The 20150-nt window shown below is 37.7% G+C and overlaps 1 protein-coding gene and 1 non-coding gene across 3 annotated transcripts in view; one reads left to right on the top strand and one right to left on the bottom strand.

Moving 5' to 3' along the window:
• LOC145986650 (scavenger receptor class B member 1-like) overlaps positions 1-20150 on the bottom strand; it is an 89464-nt gene that overhangs the window by 28356 nt on the left and 40958 nt on the right. For both annotated transcript variants that reach the window (XM_083120921.1, XM_083120922.1), the window contains exon 2: positions 18661-18752. In XM_083120921.1, coding sequence (XP_082977047.1) covers positions 18661-18752 — 92 coding nt within the window. The remainder of the gene's footprint in view (positions 1-18660; positions 18753-20150) is intronic.
• On the top strand, positions 16743-16814 carry TRNAM-CAU (transfer RNA methionine (anticodon CAU)). The gene has a single exon. It is a non-coding gene; the product is annotated as a tRNA-Met (tRNA).

Raw genomic sequence — 20150 nt, 5'->3', positions numbered from 1 at the left:
GATGTTCTGATTAAACTCTGGGTTTTGAGACAATTTTTGTAATCTTTAAATTGGAGCTCTTTGTCAACAGTTACTCTGCCAATGCCCTTGGCTTTTTTTGCAACAACATCACTACATGTTTCAAAGCTGTACATCTTGGCCCTTAACCCAGCAAATGTCACAATAACATCACCAAGTGTCTTATCTTTTAACTTGCCAGGCACCTTTTTGTTGTGGGGCTGAATTTTTGAATGTTCACTGGTATCAAAATATTTAAACAATTCAGGCTGTGACATATCTTGATAAACATCTTCTGTCTGAATATTAAGAATAAAACTATCTGTGTCCATGTACATCAGTTTTACACGATCCTTATAAAAAGGCTTCAACACATTATAATACAATTTTAACATGTGTAATTTGGCCAATTCCAATATCACAGCCCCTACATAAATAGGCTTATCAAATATAATCTTTGTTTTTTTATATTAAAAAGTGCCATATCCTCATCATAAATTCTTCTATAATTGAAATTAAGCTTTGCTATCAATTTTTTGCTCAGGCTGGGGTCAGTAATTAATTTAACATCAGTATGTTTTCTGACATTTTCTATGGTTTTGCCATACACTGAATTTACCATCAATTTAAACAAGGTCTTATCAAATTGGCTTATTGCAGATGTTCGAAGCTCTGTGTTTGTATCAATATATGGCTTCAACCATCTTGAGTGCCTGAACCTCAAAATTTTGCCAACTTTGGTCACTTGAACACCATGACGCATCAGGAACTGGAGGTTTTTTTAATATATGACATAACCCTGTTTTGGCTCTAGAGTCATCATTAGCTTCTTCTGTTTAGAGCCAGGTGAACACTTAACCTCAGAAATTGGGGGCAGATCAGAAAATTTGTTGTGTAAATCATCAGGAATTGTCAGATCAACCTCTAAGAACAGGCCATAGTCACTGTCATCAAAATCCTTAAGATCTTCAATATTGAAATCTTCAACCCACTCAAGCCCTGCATATGGCAATTTATCCATCATAGCATAACCATACAGGCTGTTGGCATCTACATACATTATATAATTTGATGGCAGTGCTGGATCATAATTGGGAATATACTTGTTATTTGCTCTGGCATATCTCTGACAGCATTGCACCATGCCTCCCCGTATACATTGCTCCATAAACAGATACATGTCTTGATCTTGGATCAGATCCAATTGCATTTTAGTGTTTAAAAACATTGCAGACCATGCTAGGCCTGGTGCACTGTAAAAATACATTGGATCCAGCTTATAATTTTCCATGGAAGATTTTCTAAATGCCTGAAGTATATCAGCTAAGAGAGTGACATCAAGTTTTAAATATGCCTTGTGATAATCACCAAATGTCTGGCATTTTAAATTGTTCCACATCAACTGGGCATGGTGATAATCTTCATCAGTGATTCCAGATGCTCTGAGTTTGCTGTAGAACTCTTGTTGTGGTGGCAGAGAACACTCATCAAATTTAGAAAAACCTGTAACATAATCATATGGGTATACACCCTTCCGCCTAATTAATTTCAGGTCCTGATTTGGAAACATAGCACATGTGATTTTGAATTGATCATCAGATAATTGACTGGCCAGTGTAGCCAGGCTAGCAGACAGAATTCTGTAGGAATCAAGAAATCTTAAGTGAATAGGAACACCATTAACTTTAATTATCTTGCTAATGGCTATATATTTCTCATCATTTTCTGCTAAAATATTTAAATTCTGCTTGTCAAACCCCTCGTACCTGATCAAATGATGAAAATCATAATTGGATGCACCATGGCAAAATATAGGGACAACTTTTGGTCTCTGGATCTTAATATTACAGCTATTACACAGGGCCATTAAGAATTTACCATCTGTATGAGAATGGTGTTTCACCTTGATATTTGTATCTGAAAATTCAGAATCACATACCGGGCATTTTTCTGCATTGTTGAAATCTTCAATCTGATCCTTTGTTAAAGGCAACATGGGTTTTGATTTTAATAAGACATTAGATGCTATGTCATGGCACTCATTTTCTATTCTATGTGCAAATTCTTTGATGGCATCTGCTCCCATGTATAAATATTCTTTACTAACAACACCATCCTGTACAACAACATATAATAACCTAGAAGGTTCATGTAACTGGTATGATGTAATTGAAGATTCATCAGGATCTGGGCTGCAGAATGCAAGGGGTTTGAGGTTTGATTCAAAATCACACACTATATATGCTGGGTGTTCCAACAAGGCTTCAAATTTTTTGAATTTGACATTTTCACTTGGATTAGGCATCACCATATGAACAGGTTTATGGTTGCCACAGTATTTTAAATGTTCAATTAACTTGTTTTTAGCAATTTCTGCATTCTCTTCACAAACACTATTCACCATTTTTCTACCATCAAATACAGTCAAACATCTTCTACACAACTTGAATATTGTCTTAGATTTGTCTAGTTGTTTTCTGATTAAAGCTTCAAGACTGTGTATCAGAGTGTAATGGTGTGTGTCATCCCCTTCAATTAAGAGCAGATCAATCGGGACAGCAGAATCATCATCAAGTGTACTGATTCTGAGAGGTGCTATCAAGCAATTGCCACGGCCAGTAGAACAAATAAAAACATTAATAGATAATTGTTTACCATTGATATCCCTGGCCTTTTTTTTTCAAATTTATCAATATTCTGAACAGACATTGGATATTCTAAGCCCTCCATAGCATCATCAAAATTGTGTTCATATTGTTTATAATAAGTTATTCTCTGAGGATTCCTTAAAACTGGATACAAAGCACCTAAAATACACCACAGAAAGCATTTCTCATCATTATTTTCTATGTTAACCACAGCTTTTTTGTTTCTAATATTGGCAGGTAATGGCAGATATGTAGAACCTTGTAATGCGCTGAATTCAGAAATATTAATATATAACTTGTGTGGAGATCCGCATAGGCTCCATCCTGACTCTTTTGCTGCAAATTCAGAGTGTTTAATATTCAATTGCTCTATCAAACTGCTTATTATTTTGTCTAAATTTGCATTTGAATATATAGGTACAGTTTCTGTTATGTGGGGCTGTGTAAATTTTGTGCCATTTGGCTTCTTATATTGTGTAAACAATTTGAGGGACAGCTTATAAGAGCCATTTTGTGCATTTAGAATTGCCTGCATATCAGGATTTATACTGTTCAAAAAATTCTTAATGTCACATCTTGGCTCTGATACAAAACTGTAATCCCTAAGTTGGCCAGCAAAACTGCTATGGATAGGTGGTGCATAGCGTGGCTGCTTTGCCGGTCTAGCATTAACAGGTGTTTCATGCTTTCTTTTCAGACCAGATCTAGATGGCTGTGAGGGCAATGTTGATGACTGTACATAACAAGTACACTTATGCCTTTTGTAATATGCCTTGCTTAATATTTTATGGCATCTTGGACATATTTTTGTAGCCTTTCTGCATTTCTTAGGATCACAATTATGCCGCTGCCTAGCCCAATTAGAACTAGATATATTTTTATTGCATTGATTGCAATATTTCAAGTTTGGCATTTTTATTGTTTATTTATATAAAATTTCTTGGTCCATAAAAACAGAACTATGGATAATATGCCAAAACAATTATAACAGCAGTTAGTGGCTAAGCTGGTGCTTTTATACCAAGACAACAGCAGTAACTAGGCTCTGGTGATCCCCAATATAAAATAATTTTGCTCTATTATGCTGTTGTATAACACACTTTACCAGGTATCAAACCTGGAAGCTATGAGCTGGATATCAGCTAGCAGTGAATATTCTCAAAGTCTCACGTGTGGGGATATTATTCTGCCACATGTATTTCAATCTCACACATTTTACCAGGCCTCACACCCAGGAGCCTGTGATTACAAGGCAATAATACCAACACTTTGCCAAGAGGAAGGCCTACACATTTTACCAGGTTTCAAACCCGGAGCCCTTGATTACAAGACAGCAATATTAATATTTCTCCATGGGGAGGCCTCAAACCCAGAAGCCTCTTGATTACAAGGCAATAATCCATGGGGCTATGCTCACACTCTCTACCAGGTTTCATACCTGGGAGCCTCTTGATTACAAGGCAGCAATATTAACACTTCTCCATAGAGAGGCCTCAAACCCAGAGCTGGTTACCAGCTAATACAGTCAAAATTGGATTTTAACTGTGCAATGAATATTCTCAATGTCTTACTTGTGTATATATTATCAGAGACAAGCTTTTTAGAATTGTACTCAGGCATACATGCTGTCATGCAAGAGGGTAATGTTCTTTTACTAAGAATTTCCCTGTATTACACAGAAATATTAATTGAAGTTTTATGCTCTTTCAGTGAATTACACAGAAATATCATTAATGCCCCCTTTTAGCTGTGTAGATTATATCCCATGCGTGCTAGCATATAAAAGCCCCCAGGCGTGCATAATTTATTGCCCAGGGAGAGCAATACATTAGACTTCCCGATCAAAATTATCTGACAGACTAATGTATTTCTGAGCTAAGTAATTACTGCTCTGGGCATGAAATTGATCAAAGATTAGAAAGAACATGAAACTTTAATTTGCAGCCTGCCTTTATCCAAGGTAATCCTGTATTGTATTGATCTGTAAGTTGTAGAGCATGAGAATATGAGCATTTTTGGCTTAGTTTTAAGTGTAGCTATAATAATATCAAGAGAGGCATATTTTTGACAAGCTTATGGACAACAATCTCACAGATTCAGCCTTTGCACACTTGGCCAAATCTGTCTGTTGAGGCTTCTTCATTTGTACACTAGGGCTCAAGATTCTTTAGATTTAAATGTGTGCACACTTGGCCGATTGATTCATATAGACATCTTGACATTGTTTTAAGTGTAGCCAAATCGGGCTGTTTAATCATATGAGCTCTTCATTTGTACACTGTATGATTCTTCATTTGTACACTAGGCTCAAGATTCTTTAGACTTAACTGTGTGCACACTTGTCCGATTGGGACATATGGGCATCTTGACATTGTTTTAAGTATAGCCAAATCGGACTGTTTAATCATATGAGCTCTTCATTTGTATGATTTTGTGCTCATAGTACCACAAAACACACTACTCCAAATCAATAAATCATTATTAGGGTGTATGGGATTCCGTATAATGTATCAGGATTGGTGGAAAATTCCCTTCCAGATTCAAACTTCGGGAAATGATTTCGCAATTTTCAATATCTAGAACAGTTGTGACATTTTGAGTAGTCTTATATTAAAGGTGCCTAATGTGTTCGGAAGTTTTTCTTGGATGTGTTGCTATGAACTTGGAACTGCTTAAATTTTTGTTTCCCAAGTCTACCTTTTGGTAAAAGTGATTCATGTGGTAGAGAGAGGGAGTGGATATTTGATTTTTGTTACTTTTCTTTGCTTTTCTGCCACGTAGCTAATCGCAACAATGAGTGATGACGTGGAATTGATGAAGATACACTCATAAACAGTGCCGCAACCACAGGGGGCAGAGGGCATTGTCTCCCCCCCCCCCCCGACCTTGGACGGAAATCCATTCTAGGGAAAGCAAACATTAAAGTAAAAAAACAAGACTAGGAGAATCTAAGAATAGCAGGACAATTGGATACTCATGATGGAATTAGTTTTTACGTGTTCCTTGCATTTTTCTTCCAGACGGCAAAGGGCACTTGCAAGGGGGACAGAGGGGCAATTGCCCCCCTTCCTCGATTTCAAATTTTATACAAATAAAAATTCATTTCTTAAAAGTTTCTTGCTCTTTTCGCTCGCATTCCCTTCTACTCTTATAGTCCAAGTTCAGAGCTGTAGCTATGGGGCGGCGGGAGTCGACCCTGGGAGCCAAACGACCTATATGGAAAGAAAATGTTAAGGAGAATGCCATGGCGTCCTGTAAAATTATTTGCGCCCTATTAAAACAATTTCTTTCTATGAAACTTAATATCCAATATTAATGATGACACTGTAATCCAAGAACTCATTGATCAATCAAGGGATTCCTATTTGTTTGTCAGGTGTCAAAACATACATTTCAACTATAATGTAATACAATACACACAATATTTTGCAAAATGGTTAACGTAACCAATAGACAAACATTGTCTGTAGTGATGCAAGAGTCTCCCCTTTAAAGGAAATAGATTCCGTGGTGGACTAAGGGACCCATGTTTTCATGTTTTAGCAAGTACAAAAAATGTATTACAAATTTTTACACAATTCATCAAGTGTAGATAATATGCAACCGTTATTATTTAATTAATTCGATTTTTCTTGCATAACAACACAATGGTGTTGTTGGATTGTCGTCAGATTCCTTTGTGCGTAAAAACTTTCATACTGGAAACTAGAGGGAATCATTATGAAGCATGATTTATAAAGGGCTCCCTTAATCATTTCTGCAGAGAGGCCCAAATCTGTTGGTACATATTAATCGCCTATTAACATTATCGACCTGTAAATATCAAGTAGATACAGCCTATTTATGTTAAACGTTATATTCTTTAGCAATCTGGAAAGGTCATATCGAAATATTGCTATTTGATGTTGCTCGAAGTCTTTTTTGTTCGTTGCAGTTTCAAGATATCATCCCTTTTCTGTTACTTATCTCTTTTGGGGACGGGGCAAATGCCTCTGTGTACCGCGCTATATCTGCCAATGTGACGCAATATATTAAAAATTTGTCCCCTCTAGGATTGACTTTGCCCCCCCCCCCCCATACAAAGAATTCCTGGCTACGGGCCTGGGGGTGGGGGCAACTGCCACAACGTTGTGGTAACATTACCTTGTTGACTGGGTTTATACACAAGAAGTTAATGTACGTATCTCCGAGAAGCTGGTTGTAATATGAGCAGAAAGGATGTAAGTTTCGAATTCAGCCTCATGGCGGCGCTAATGTGCATGGTAACAAAAGTGGTGATCACGTCACAACAGCGCACGCAGTATGTGGTATGGTATGCGAAATTTTCGAGTATTACATGCATGCTACTGCCACCACGCCACGCTGCTGAAGTCCGCAAACCTCCACTCATTCGAAACTTACATCCTTTCTGCTTATATTACAACAAGCTGCTCGGAGATACGTACATTAACCTCTTGTAATACAAAAAAAATTATTACAAATTTTTACACAATTCATCGAAGTGTAGATGTAATGTAATCATTATTATTTCATTAATTCGAATTTTCTTGCATAACCCAACACAATGGTGGTGTTGGATTCTCGTTAGATTCCTTTGTGCGTAAATATCTTGCATACTGGAAACTAGAGGGAAACATTATGAAGCACGATTTATGAAGGAAGGACTTCCTTAATCAGTTGTGTAGAGAAACCCAAAGCTGTTGGTACATATTAATCGTTTATTAACATTTTCGACCTGTAAATATAAAGTAGATACAGTCGCTATTTATGTTAAACTTTATCTTTGTATTCTTTGGTATTCCGAAAGGTCATTATCGAAATATTGGTATTTGATGTTGCTAGAACTTTTTTTGTTCATTGGAGTTTCAAGATATCATCCCTTTCCTGTTACTTATCACTTTTGGAGGAGGGGGACAAGTGCCCCTCGTTACCCTGCTATATCTGCCAATGCAACACAATATGTTAAAAATTTGCCCCCTCTAGGATTGACTTTGCCCCCCGCCCCTAATAAGAATTCCTGGCTACGGGCCTGATGGAAATGCTTCTGTTGAGCTCAGTTTCTCTGTAAGTAAGCAATGCCTTGTGGATAATCTTGATGAGGACTCACTTATTTCCCAGCGATGTATACATGATGCAGTTGTAACTTATGGAGGGGTTGAAAAAGTTCCTATACCAAAATCCTTAATACATGCAGCAAGGAATGCAAATAGAAAGTGGAAGGAAGCGCTGAAATGGAAGCATGATACAACAGAAGCTCAGAAGACTCATTTAGAAGAGAGGAAAAGAAGAAATATGGCAGAACTGAAAGAACTGAGCACAAAGAAAGCTAAAATCCTCGAGAGATCTGCAAAGGAAATTCAAGAGGTTGATTAAAAGATGAAAGCATTAAAGAAGAAAATAGTGTAGTGGTGTTTTTTCGAGTAATGTGTTCTTTTGAAACTTTCATATGTTAATGAACACCAATTCTATATGTTAGAAAAAACATTTCAACAGTGGCGAAGCGTGACATTTTACGTAGTCATCGCAAGACTTGCCAAACGTCAGGGTCAATCTTTCAACTGTGGAGGGGGAGGGGCATTCCTACATTGATAATGATGATAACAGTGTTCATACAGACGTGTGAAGTAGAGATGGCCAAATTCATTTTCTTCTACGTTGTATATGATCGTAAAATATGGAAGACTAAACTTTCTTAAATTCTACCCGAAAAATTGAAAAATTGTTAAACGTCTCTCTCCGAAATCCGGCTAGTAAAATTTCCGAATCGAGATTTTAAATTTTCCGGAATTCTGATGTTGTTGACCATCCCTGGTGTGAAAGTAAGATATGTTAGGGAAAAGGTTCTGTCTAAATAAGAATGTCTTTCACCTCGAGAACAAAAATCTTGATCAGTCTTGTCATTCGTAAGCATAGTAAACACAAAACAACATTGAAGTACTTCGTGTTTTGTAAAGTAAGAACATTATTTTCAGAAAACGATATTTGAACCGCAGGATCAAAAGAAAGAAAAAAATTGAAAAGGAGAAATACTGTGAAGGAAATACAATGGATCAAGAACTGCTCCCCCTCCCCCCAACTCTTTCTAGCACTAACCGTGGGGAAATTTATGCTTTTGCTTACTTATAAGAGCCCGGATTTATAAGCGAAATGCATATTCTTTTCCAGACTTAAAATGGTAAGAAGAAAGGTTATACTTCGTATTACATACCTTGATGAGCTATTTAACTAAGGTTGAAAGTGCTTATAAATGCTTATTTCTGCAGGAAACGCTTATTTTATGATTTTGGTTTAAAATAGCATATTTTACCCAAATCTGCCATATTTCAATCCTATTTCAATCACACGATGGCATCGGAACGACGAGATCAATGCTTCTAAATAGCCGCACGGGAGAAACGGCATCCAAGAAAAGATACAGTACATCCATAATCATTTTTCCAAATTACCTCATATTATAACACAGTTGAAAGCTCGAAATAACCCATTGTAACATACACTTTCTCTGATTGATGACATTTCAGTAACGTTGTCTTCAGAAACTCAGTGTTGCTAAAATTGTGTCCGACAAGATCAGTCAGGTATTACTGAAAAATCCCGGTTACAAAACACTGTGCCAAATTTATAAAAAGATTTCTGGTGAAGAAACAGACATTGAAAAGGAATTCACCGAAGAAGAACTGTGGTGTTTTTCACATGCGCCTGTGATGTCATGCGATGTGGAAAGAACATTTTCACTGTACAAATCATTCTTCACTGACAGACGCAGGAGCTTCTCACAATAAAATCTCAGGATGACTTTCCTTGCATACTGTAACAGCTTTGAATAAGGTAATAGATCTAATAAACAAATTTTTTTTTTCAGGTTTTCCTGTATTTGTTTATGCTTATTTTGGTGCTTATTTTTTCATTTTTTGTGCTTATTTCCGTGTTTGCAGGGGGCTGAAAAAAGACCTCTTATGATCTGACCTTCAAGAGCGGGGGAAAAGCGGTCAAAGGACCTTGGATTCGCAGACCTGTTGCGATGAGTTGGCCAGCCTGACAGCATTGCACTCAACAGGAAACGTTGGGCACGGGGGGTAGAACTGGGCTCTCCTTTCTGCGCTAAACTTAGCGAATCTCTTGCGTATTTCTAGCTGTTTCATGGCGTCGCGTGACTAATTTCGCTCACATATGCGAGTATTCTGACTAATTTTTTACTTCTTCTCTAAAATATTTAAAAAGCCTTTTTTTTTTACTATTTTGTTTTGTCATCGCCGCATCTCCCGATGACTGGACGCTTCCCTTTGTATTTCAAGTTTTCAAATTGTGCATTTATTTTAAAGGAAGAACACTATTGTATTGTAGGCGGACAATCCCCCTTCACACACACACACACACTCCCCTAATCACTGCTACTGTACATACATGTTCATGTACATTAATTGCCCTAATGACCTGGTCTGGAAAATGTTTGTTCTTGGTCTGGAAAACCTGGAAAAGTCAGGGAATTTTGTTTTCACAAAATAGTAGACACCCTGATATGTCTATTTGGACATATTGAAGAACAATGTAAAGCAGATTGCCCATAAAATGGACATGCCGCCTGTCTACAGATTCCAACAAGACAATGACAGTAAACATAAGCCGCGAGTTAACATGAATTGGCTAATATGCAATATGCCCAAACTACTACAAACACCAGCTCAAAGTCCAGACTATAATCCCATTGAGCATTCATGGGCAATTTTGAAGAGGCGAGTCCATAAATCAGGCGTCAAGTCCAAACAAGAGTTGAAAACTGTTGTGCAAACCGAGTGGAATAAAATAAGCTCTGAAACATGTCGGAAACTGGTTAATTCTATGAGGAACAGGTGCCAAGCAGTAATTAAAGCCAAAGTATTAGAACTGTCATTTAATTTGCTCTGAATATACTTTTTTCTTTTATATTATTAAGTGAACGAATAGAAAAGTTGTACAAAAAATGGCATGTTTCTCTTTCAGTTTCATTTAATTTATTATTGTCATTGGTTATAGAATTTCCGTAAGATTTTATGTTCCTAATGATATTAGTTATTGCATTGTAAAGAAACAATTTCAAAAGAGTGTATTTCCTTTCAGATATTAAAGCATTTTCTTTGAAAATCCGTGTGTACGAATAAGAATGTTACATACTGTATAATAAATAAATAAATTGTTACAACATTACAGCCTGCGTATTTGAAACGAGGCCGCCAACACATGTTTGCATTTGTTCGTTCGTCGATTTCCCCTGTCTCACGTGTTCCTTGCGATTGTTGATATTGCATGACATGCGAAACACTCCGTGGTGATGTTCGAACAGCGCGCTACGACGCCAGGTATCTCGGGTTTAAATCTTGGCCTAGACATCGGTTTTATTTGTTATTTCATCATATCATTACACTCATCCTCATCTTCGCGGTTGGCCAAAAGTGGCAGAAAACGAAGTAAAATAAACCAAATCAATCAATCAACTATGGAGATCTTTAGAATGAATAGTCTTGAATTTCAGTCCACCTAATCTTTGTCTTGGTCAGTTTATAAATACTGTAAATGCTTCTTACAACATTGCAAATAACATTAATGTTTTGGATTTTGCTCAGGCAAGACTGCCAAGTTGTTGTTTTCAAGTCGTCTCTCTTAATAAGGAACGCTAGTGGCAACCCTGCCACTCGTCCCTGGAAGTTGTTTAAGAGCGAACGTTTGCTGTGATGGGTTGCATACATACAGGATAGGTTTTAAGCGCGTATAGCGCAGAAACTAAGCGCTTTCGAGGTAAAGTTTATTGGGAAAAGTTACTTCTTTTTAAGATATCTACCTGCACCCAAGCGTTATTGAAGTTGTTTTGCGACACCCTGTATATACGTTCACACATACTGTATGTATGTCTATATATGTACCCATCAATGCAATTAAACTAAAACAGTGAGATAAAATTAGGCTTTTCTTTCTCGACTGAACATCCACCAATGCTTTTGCACCCCCTCCCCCTAATCAAAGGGTCTGCGCGCGCCTGTGCCCCTAGTTTGATCTGCCATGGGTGGTATCTCAAATAGGGAGTCGAGTGGCGCCTTGTTTCATAGGTCTCTTAATTTGGGCCGAGTCTGCTGCCACGCATGTGTCAGCAGTAAGAATAAGCGTCAAATTTGCTCCTGCCACGTAATTCGTCTGCTAAGAGGATGTTACAAATCTTAAGAACAGATTAAGACGAGAGAAATGCAAGTTTATGATTAGTGGGAATGAATGTACAGGTAATTTAGAACCTTTTTCTTTAGAAAGCATTTAGCGATATAATTTTAATGTTAACGGAACCTAACCTAACTACGAGAGCATTTAGGTTTATTATTAGAAGAATGTTAAGGGACCTAATCTTAAATCATTTATGTGAAAGTAATCGCTACAACTTCACAGTATGTGTTACAGACGTAATTGCATGCATAGAATGATGAAATCACGATAAAACAAGCACCGAGTCTACTGCCACGCGCATCTATTTTGAGGTTCCAGCAGAAAAAGAACGTGGCAGCAGACACTACCCTTAATTTGTCGTGTTGTGAAACAAAACACAGCAGTAACGCTCAATTGTTCGTATTTCGAACTTTCGTCGCTAAAAGCGCTGCACGAGGCACGTGCTGCATCGGATGACATGTGTATTTCTAATTTCAGAGCTGCTAAACGCCATTTGAAGGTCGGAAGGCCGTTGGTATCCCATTAGCGTTGGTAACAATTTAATTTAATGACCTGGGACACTGGATGAATCGTCTTCTCGCAAAGGCTTAATACGAGCGAGAATACATATGACAAGATAACATCGACTAGAGTTTATCACGAATTACCGAAAGCTGCGAACAACAGTGATAAACTTCTGACATGTTTCAGGGTTTCATTTATAGCAGATACTTCTCAAGGAGATGTCGCTGTAACGTTAGAGAAAAAGGGAGAGGGGATTAGGACGGAAGAAAAAAACAACGATTATATTGGTTTTGTGTCTGATTACTTGTTCTTTGATTACGAAAGACGACGGCCTGGAAAAACCCATTTGGTAGTAAACAGGGTCAGCCTATTCGGTCATAACTGTGGGATAGTTTATTGGGCTCTGAGCAGTGGCGTCTCGTCCCTTGGGGCTTCCGGGGCTTAGCCCCTAAAGAAAAACGAACGTATTGACGTAATTATCAATCACCATAACGCATAACTATCACACAGTCTTTTAAAAGGCGATTTTTACCCACCTAAATTCATCGTCTGTTGCAATGGATACTACAGCGCTCCTAGCGGTTGATGTCAATTATCGTTTTCCGGGGCACGTCCCAAAGGAAGGCGTGGCCTACACCCACCTACGCTACAGTGAAGGTCACGTGCTAGCAGAGAGAGAAGGGGAGAGTCCAATGGATTTGAGTGCTGATTCGGGGCTACTTCCTTCGCGTCGCGTTCGATCTCGCGTGTTGTTCTGTAGTGTTTTGGTGGCTTTCATTCGCTATGTTTGAGTGAGTTTGGCAGGGTTGATGTTCGAACACAAATTGATGAAGGACATAGGCTGTCAATTACAAGACACAATGAATTTGTCCGGAAAAATAGGCATATATTAAATAGAATTATCGATTGCTTAAAATTCTGTGGTCGACATGACCTTGCTCTACGAGGACATAATGAAAGAGAACAATCTTTAAACAGAGACATCTTCCCAGATTTATTATCCCTTCATAGAAGAGGGAAGACTGAAGAGGGAACTTCGTGTTCTTTATTGTAGTGAAGAGTTGAAAAACATAAACTCTATCAGTAGATTGCATTCATTTTTTATTTAAAATTATTTAGAGGATACCTTTTCCGAAACAGTAAAAATGACTAACATAGTTTTAATAACTCCAGTGGCAACAGCTAAATCTGAACGATGTTTCAGCACATTTAAGCGTATTAAAACCTGCTTAAGAAATGAAATGGTACAAGACAGACCAAATGCCTTGGCACTTGCTTACAATAGAGAAAGAATACATTTCAAACATAGAGGGCTTCAACGAAAAAGTAATAACAACATTTGCTGAGCAGAAGAACAGGAGTCAACGTTCGTAGAAAGGTATGTTTCACAACAATACCTGTTTCTTTTGTAATCATGTGAATTGTCATTATATTTTAAATTCTTTAAAAAATAAGTCCAGTTTTGTAGTTTAGAAGAAGATAAATACCCGTTTTTTTGTAATTCATGTAATTTGCCATTACATTTTAAATTCTTTCAAAAAAGTAAGTCCAGTTTTGTAGTCTAGAAGAAGAAAATACCTATTTTTTGTAATTCATGTGAATTGTTATTATATTTTAAATTCTTTAAAAAATAAGCCCCGGCCAAATTTGAGGCCACGAGACGCCACTGGCTCTGAGTCTCTTCTCTCCAGAATGAAATAAAAGTTTTTACACGTCTTTTGTAATGTGTTAAAGAATGGCGGTTAACCAATGCCGAATCTACAAATATTGGGCCCCCCTCAAAATATTACCAAAGGCCCCCCTCTACCTACAGTACCTACCTTTACAGACACACACACATAGGGAGGGGCTTATTGTGCACGGCTTAATACGAGATTATAAGACGCTGGTGCTTAAAATTAAGCAATTAATCTGATTTCCCCTGACTTCATGAATTGTTTTGACAAAAATATCCAAAACTCTTGGAAATAAACTGGTACATAAAATTCAAATATTTCAATTAAAATAATATGATTTTTTCGTTTAATGATAGAATGAAATCATGAAGTGAAAATAATATTTTGTATGAAATTATGAGAGAGAATGTTATTGAATATAATTAAAATTCGTAATTTGATAGATAAAATAATAGTTCGATATTGAACACACTCAGTTTCGTAATTAAATATAATGAGCGTCGGAAATGAAATTAAGTACTAATTTAACCTCCCATAATTCTTAGTATCAAACCTTCAACATGTTCTGCTTGCTCTTAGGTAATACGAAATACACAAACTGTTTATCAATTGTAGTAATGTTTATATTGTGAATATGTAGGACACCTTTACTTCAGACTAAAGATTTTAAGGAACAAAAATTTCTGTATAATTTTGGTTGTAAGCCCCGCGTATTTTGTACTAGGCCGGCCCTGGATGTATCGTTACACTTACAGCCACTGAATTTTGTTCCTAATCTTTAAGGCTGTAGAATGAGTATGCAAGTTCGTAACAAAATATAATAGTTTCGAAATGGATAATAAATTGCATCTTCTATCAACGCTACTGCATGGGTCTAGTGAAGAGATAATATTGTGAACGTATGTGGCACCCTGTTAAGGGGTTGCTCGATGTACTGCCCTCATTTTAATGGTGAAGGGAGTCGAGGCAGGACCGGACTGGCTCAAAATCCCGGTGCGCCCTCTCAGTGCCTTCAGAAAACACACTTTTGGCGCCTTGTCCCCTCTGCTGATCACAATCGCATCGGTTGCCCTGTTGAGGAAAATTGCCATCGCCCTCTAGGCATTCCCAGTCCGACCAGAGGCGCAACCATCAATTTTTGTCTGGGAGCGGGGGGCAAGTACCAGGATAAACGTACCAGTAATAATAATAATAGTAGTAATTTTAATAATAATAATTTTAATAATAATAATAATGTTATTATAACATTATTATTATTATTATTATTAGCCTATTGTTATTATTGATTTGCTTTATTTTACTTCGCTTCTTGTGCAACTTTTGGCTAATTTGCAAAGATGGGGATGAGGAATGGCATGATGAAAGTGAATGGATACTCGCAAACATCCATGCCCAAGCCGGGGTTCGAACCCAGGACCAACATTATTATTACTAGTAGTAGTGGTAGTATCAAAGACGTTATTATCCTCGTAAATTACGCAAGAAGGGGTAGAAGTTTGTGCTATAGAATTTGTGTTTGAACAAACGATTTGAAGTATTTTTTTTAACACGTTCAATTTCACATTAATAACGGAAAATATGCACATAAACTATTTTTGAAAGACAGAAAATGCTTGATAAATGCATTCCAAGTATAATTCTTTTTTACATTAACAAAACTTTCATGCAGGATGTATGTTTGACATATATGCAACGTGGACACTAAATTGTGTACGTATTCAAAGTTTCTTTAATAAATATTATATACAGCATATATAATTTAAATACATTACACAACCAATTCATCCATCTCACAATAAACCAACAGCAAAAATTACATAAATTGTCTCTCAAATGTGCACGTTCCCTTTCCTCAAAACAATTGTTCATGCATTTAAAACAAAACCAATGAAGACAAGTCTTATTTCTCTGTCTGGTGATTTACAATGAAGTACAGCGAACACATAGAAATTACGAGCGAAGCGAGCAAGAAATTTTTTGGATCCAATTTTTTTGCAGGCTGAAAACAATATTAATTGAATGGCGCAAATAATTTCATGGAACGCCATGGCATTATATCATTTACAACTTTTGTGCCTCCCCGATGGTGTAGTGGATCAAGGGGTCCCGGGTTCGATACCCAGTGGAGGTACATAGTGGCCCAGTCTCAATTAGCCTTTCTGTACATAAAGTAGACTTAAAAAACACAAATCAATCAATCAATTTTATAACTTTTTTTATTTAGATCGTTCGGCGCCGAGGACCGCCTTCCGCAGTCTCCTAGCTACGGTTCTGAACTTGAGAAAACAAAGAGAAGCAGGCATTGCCAGCGAAGCGAGCAAGACAATTTTACGGAAAGTATTTTTATTTGCATAAAATTTGGAAGTTCTGGGCGGTAATTGCCCCCTGCAGGTACACTTGGCCGTCAATTGTTTGCCCCCCTTGCCCCCTCTAGAACTCATTTCCCACCATAGTTGAGAGAGCAATGCCCCCCTGCCCCCCCTGTGGTTTCGCCACTGAGTTCGACCCTGAGTCGAGGTCCCATGTTCGAATCCTTGTCAAGGTATTGTTGTTTCATTGTATTTTTCATTATTCATTCTTATCGTCCTGATTAACACAAGAGGCAGAAAACATTTTGAGCCGGACGGTTCAATTATTGTTAGCTTGACGTAATAACAATATGAAATCGCAATCCGCATGCATCAAGATAAACAGTGATTACTTATGTAAGCAAACGGCTGAGTGATTGTACAGCAGAGTGGCGCAGTGGAAGCGTGCTGGGCCCATAACCCAGAGGTCCGTGGATCGAAACCACGCTCTGCTAGTGGTACCTTTTTGTTCGGAATGGGCCACGCTAATCAATTCGCTATCGATATGGGCATATCTCTTTATAGACAAAATTACTGACAATTTTACTACTTTTGTAAACATATTGCTATTTTGTTATAATGTTTACATGCATATAAAGGATAAATCCTCCTCCGTATTCGTGCGGTCTAAGGCGCTGTGCTTTGAACTCCGACTGCAGGACGACATGGGTTCGAGTCCGCCTGGCTTCAGTCTCTGGGTTTACGGCCTGTGGCAACCCACCATCGTGAGGAAATTGGGAAGCTACGAGTGAGTAGCTTAGCCCGGTCATAAAAACCTCCTATAACGACTGAGGGTTCGACGTGCTGACCTCACCCCATTAAGCCTACTGGTTGAAGATCTCTAGGTAGGATTGTGGGAGGAAGACTGACAGTCGGGAGGTAGGCCAAGGCCCTTCGAGTGCTGAAGCGCCATGAGGTTATTATCATTATTATTATTATTAAATGTTTAAATATGTAGATTCAGACGTAAAAACTATTGTAGTTACCTGGTTATTAAGATAGTTAATGAACAATTCGTATCCTACACGGAACATTTGCAATTTTTTATCTGTACGCTATTGCATCAACAAGAAAATTCATATCAGTGCCTTTGTATTTTTTGTATTACCGTTCATCCATATTATTCGATTTTTTGAACATTTGAAGTTATCATCCAATTTAAAGTTATTAACTTGCTTAGATATTACCAGTTGATTAAGGAACAGAATGCGATGCTGTGTGTGGATTCTTTTACACAGAGCCGGACGGTTCAATTATTGTTAGCTTGACGTAATAACAATATGAAATTTGGACAGTCAGTGGCCCACCCATCCACGCCGTAAAGTCTGGAGGCGCCACTGGTGTTAGTCCACCCTACTGCCCACCAAAATAGAGAATGAGAACTATGTGAGAATTTTTCAGAATTTTTTACAGCAGACGTAGTACCCCCTCCCTTCTCTCTCTCTCTCTCTCTCTCTCTCTCTCTCGCGCGCGCGCGCGCGCGCGCGCGCACACACACAAATAGCGTGATAAGACAAGATCATAAGAAGAAAAAACGAGAGAAAGAATTGGAAGAAAGAGAAATATGGGATGAAAGGCAAAGAAAGGAAGGTAGCAAGACACTTATCTATGGAAAGGATTTTAAGGTGCAAAATTATGGTCGGGAAAGTGGAAAAAAAAAGGTTCTGATAATGTTTTCAAAAATTTGCAAAAATAGGTGCTTAATTCAATGCTCACTTTTTCTGCTCCTTCTGTATATAATTCGCGCGGACCGCATAGAGAACTGTGGTTCTGCCGAATAGGTTTTGTTGAAGTTCGTGTTTTCTGTCGCGGGTTTTGCTACATTATCTTGGAAACTATTGGGGCTGCAATGATTATATTACACCAATTTGTAGCTCTCGTTCTGCTCTACAAAATGAGACTATAGGATTTTATGTAGCTGCTCAAGAAGAGTGAAAATCATTAACTTTTTTCTGTCCCAATTTTTTAACAAAACATGAAAGAAAGGGATGAAGAAAAAGTGCTGAATCATAAAAGAGGGGATAAATGTGCTACTCTCACGAAAAGATTCAAAAAGGTGCAACAAAGTGTGTTCATTTTACTTGATATCATGTCCTAAAATACATATCTCAAACGATCGGTGTGAAAACAGCTATATTTTTAGAAAGGTGCTGCACCTTAAAATCCGTTCTCTACTTCAGTCATAAACACCACAGCAGAGCCCATCCGAAAATATTTCGTCTCCATTGAGTCCACACTAACAATGGGAGTACAAATGTAAATTTATTACTAAAATTACCTTAAATTGGCTTTCGATCTTACCTTGGCGATAATCAAATCCACAAGGTTTGTTACCCAAAGGATCAACGCAGCTCCCCACGTCAGCACAATCATTATGGTGAGAATGACAAGGACTGAAATATAGAAGAAAAATATATTTCACTATTAAATTTATACATGTAAAGATAAATAGCAGTTATTGTAAGAGCTATTCAATTTTCTTTCACAATCAATATAATTTCTCATTTTCGAGAATTTTTCTGAATCTGTCAGAATACTATTACAGACTGAATTACATTTTTGTGCTGCTGCATGCATTGGGGTAACTGCATGAAAACAGGAAAGAAATATCACATTAAAAAAGCGGGTTTTTTTATTGGTCGTGCGGCGAGCGACTGCTATAGCAACGAGAAGATATACTGACAGCAATAACTATTTCAGGTCACTTATTTATTGTCTGGGTGCAAGCTATGGATTGGATTGATTTGTTGTTTTAAGTCCACTTTATGCACAGTAAGGCTAATCGGGACTGGACCTACAGTTTAAAGTGGGATCCGAACCACTATGTGCCTCCACCGGGAATCGAACCCGGGTGCAAGCTATGCTAAGAGCATTAAACCTAATCTGCATAGCCATTTTCATGTTTATTTCTGCTAGATGCATAGGTTAGGCAGGTCGGGTTTGGTGATGTTAACACATCATCGCACCATTCCAAAGCCAAGAATGTGTTAAATCTTACTTTGAGGTAAAAGCATTTTAATATTCAATTTCCGGGGAAAAAACTGGTTTACATTTGGATAAATGCTGTTATCAGTAAAACATGTACGTACTTATGACTGTTGATTAGGTACATTAGCATAGAAATATATCGACAAAAATTGTGCGAAACTTTACTCGGTGAGAAAGTTAAAAATAGCACATTCGTGGCTTACGAGCTAAGGTTCTGTTCCAGGGCCAGAGCCGGATTAAGACGAGGCTACGTCTCACTTACCGAACAATAATAAAGTGGGAACAATCGCCAAGATATTGCAAAAAACGCAGCTAAATTACCAAGTAAACTGTTTAACGTAAAACTGATAGCATTAACTTGAAATCTTCGGTGAACAATAAACACAACGACGTTATAGTTACGTCACAGCGCAAGGAATAATAGTAACTGTATAACAAGTAACGCTGTGTGTAGGCGTCCGAAGTTGGGGCTCCAAATTTCATTCTAAGATTTATTTTCAGGTTAATATAGCAAAAGAAAACTGTTCAGCTTTCGGAAAATTCTCGTCTGTTTTCATCTGGGCCTATTTCAGGAATGGGCCTAATGCTGCAGCATCAATAGCACCCACCTTAATCCGGCCCTGTCCAGGGTTGGTCCCTGGAGAGACAAGCGGGGGCGTTAAAACCTTAGCCGTGCCGGATTTCAACCTCTGTCAGTGTTACCACATGAAGGGAAATTTCCCTTTATTAAGGGAAAATCGAACCAAATTTTGAACGAAATGGGACGAAAAATACCAAAATTCCATGGAAATTTTAAGACACCA

This window comes from Lepisma saccharinum, chromosome 4, assembly GCF_977018435.1.
Source record: "Lepisma saccharinum chromosome 4, izLepSacc3.1, whole genome shotgun sequence".
Lineage (NCBI taxonomy): Eukaryota > Metazoa > Arthropoda > Insecta > Zygentoma > Lepismatidae > Lepisma > Lepisma saccharinum.
The sequence above is the reverse complement of the archived record's forward strand: the minus strand, read 5'-3'. Positions and strand labels throughout refer to the sequence as shown.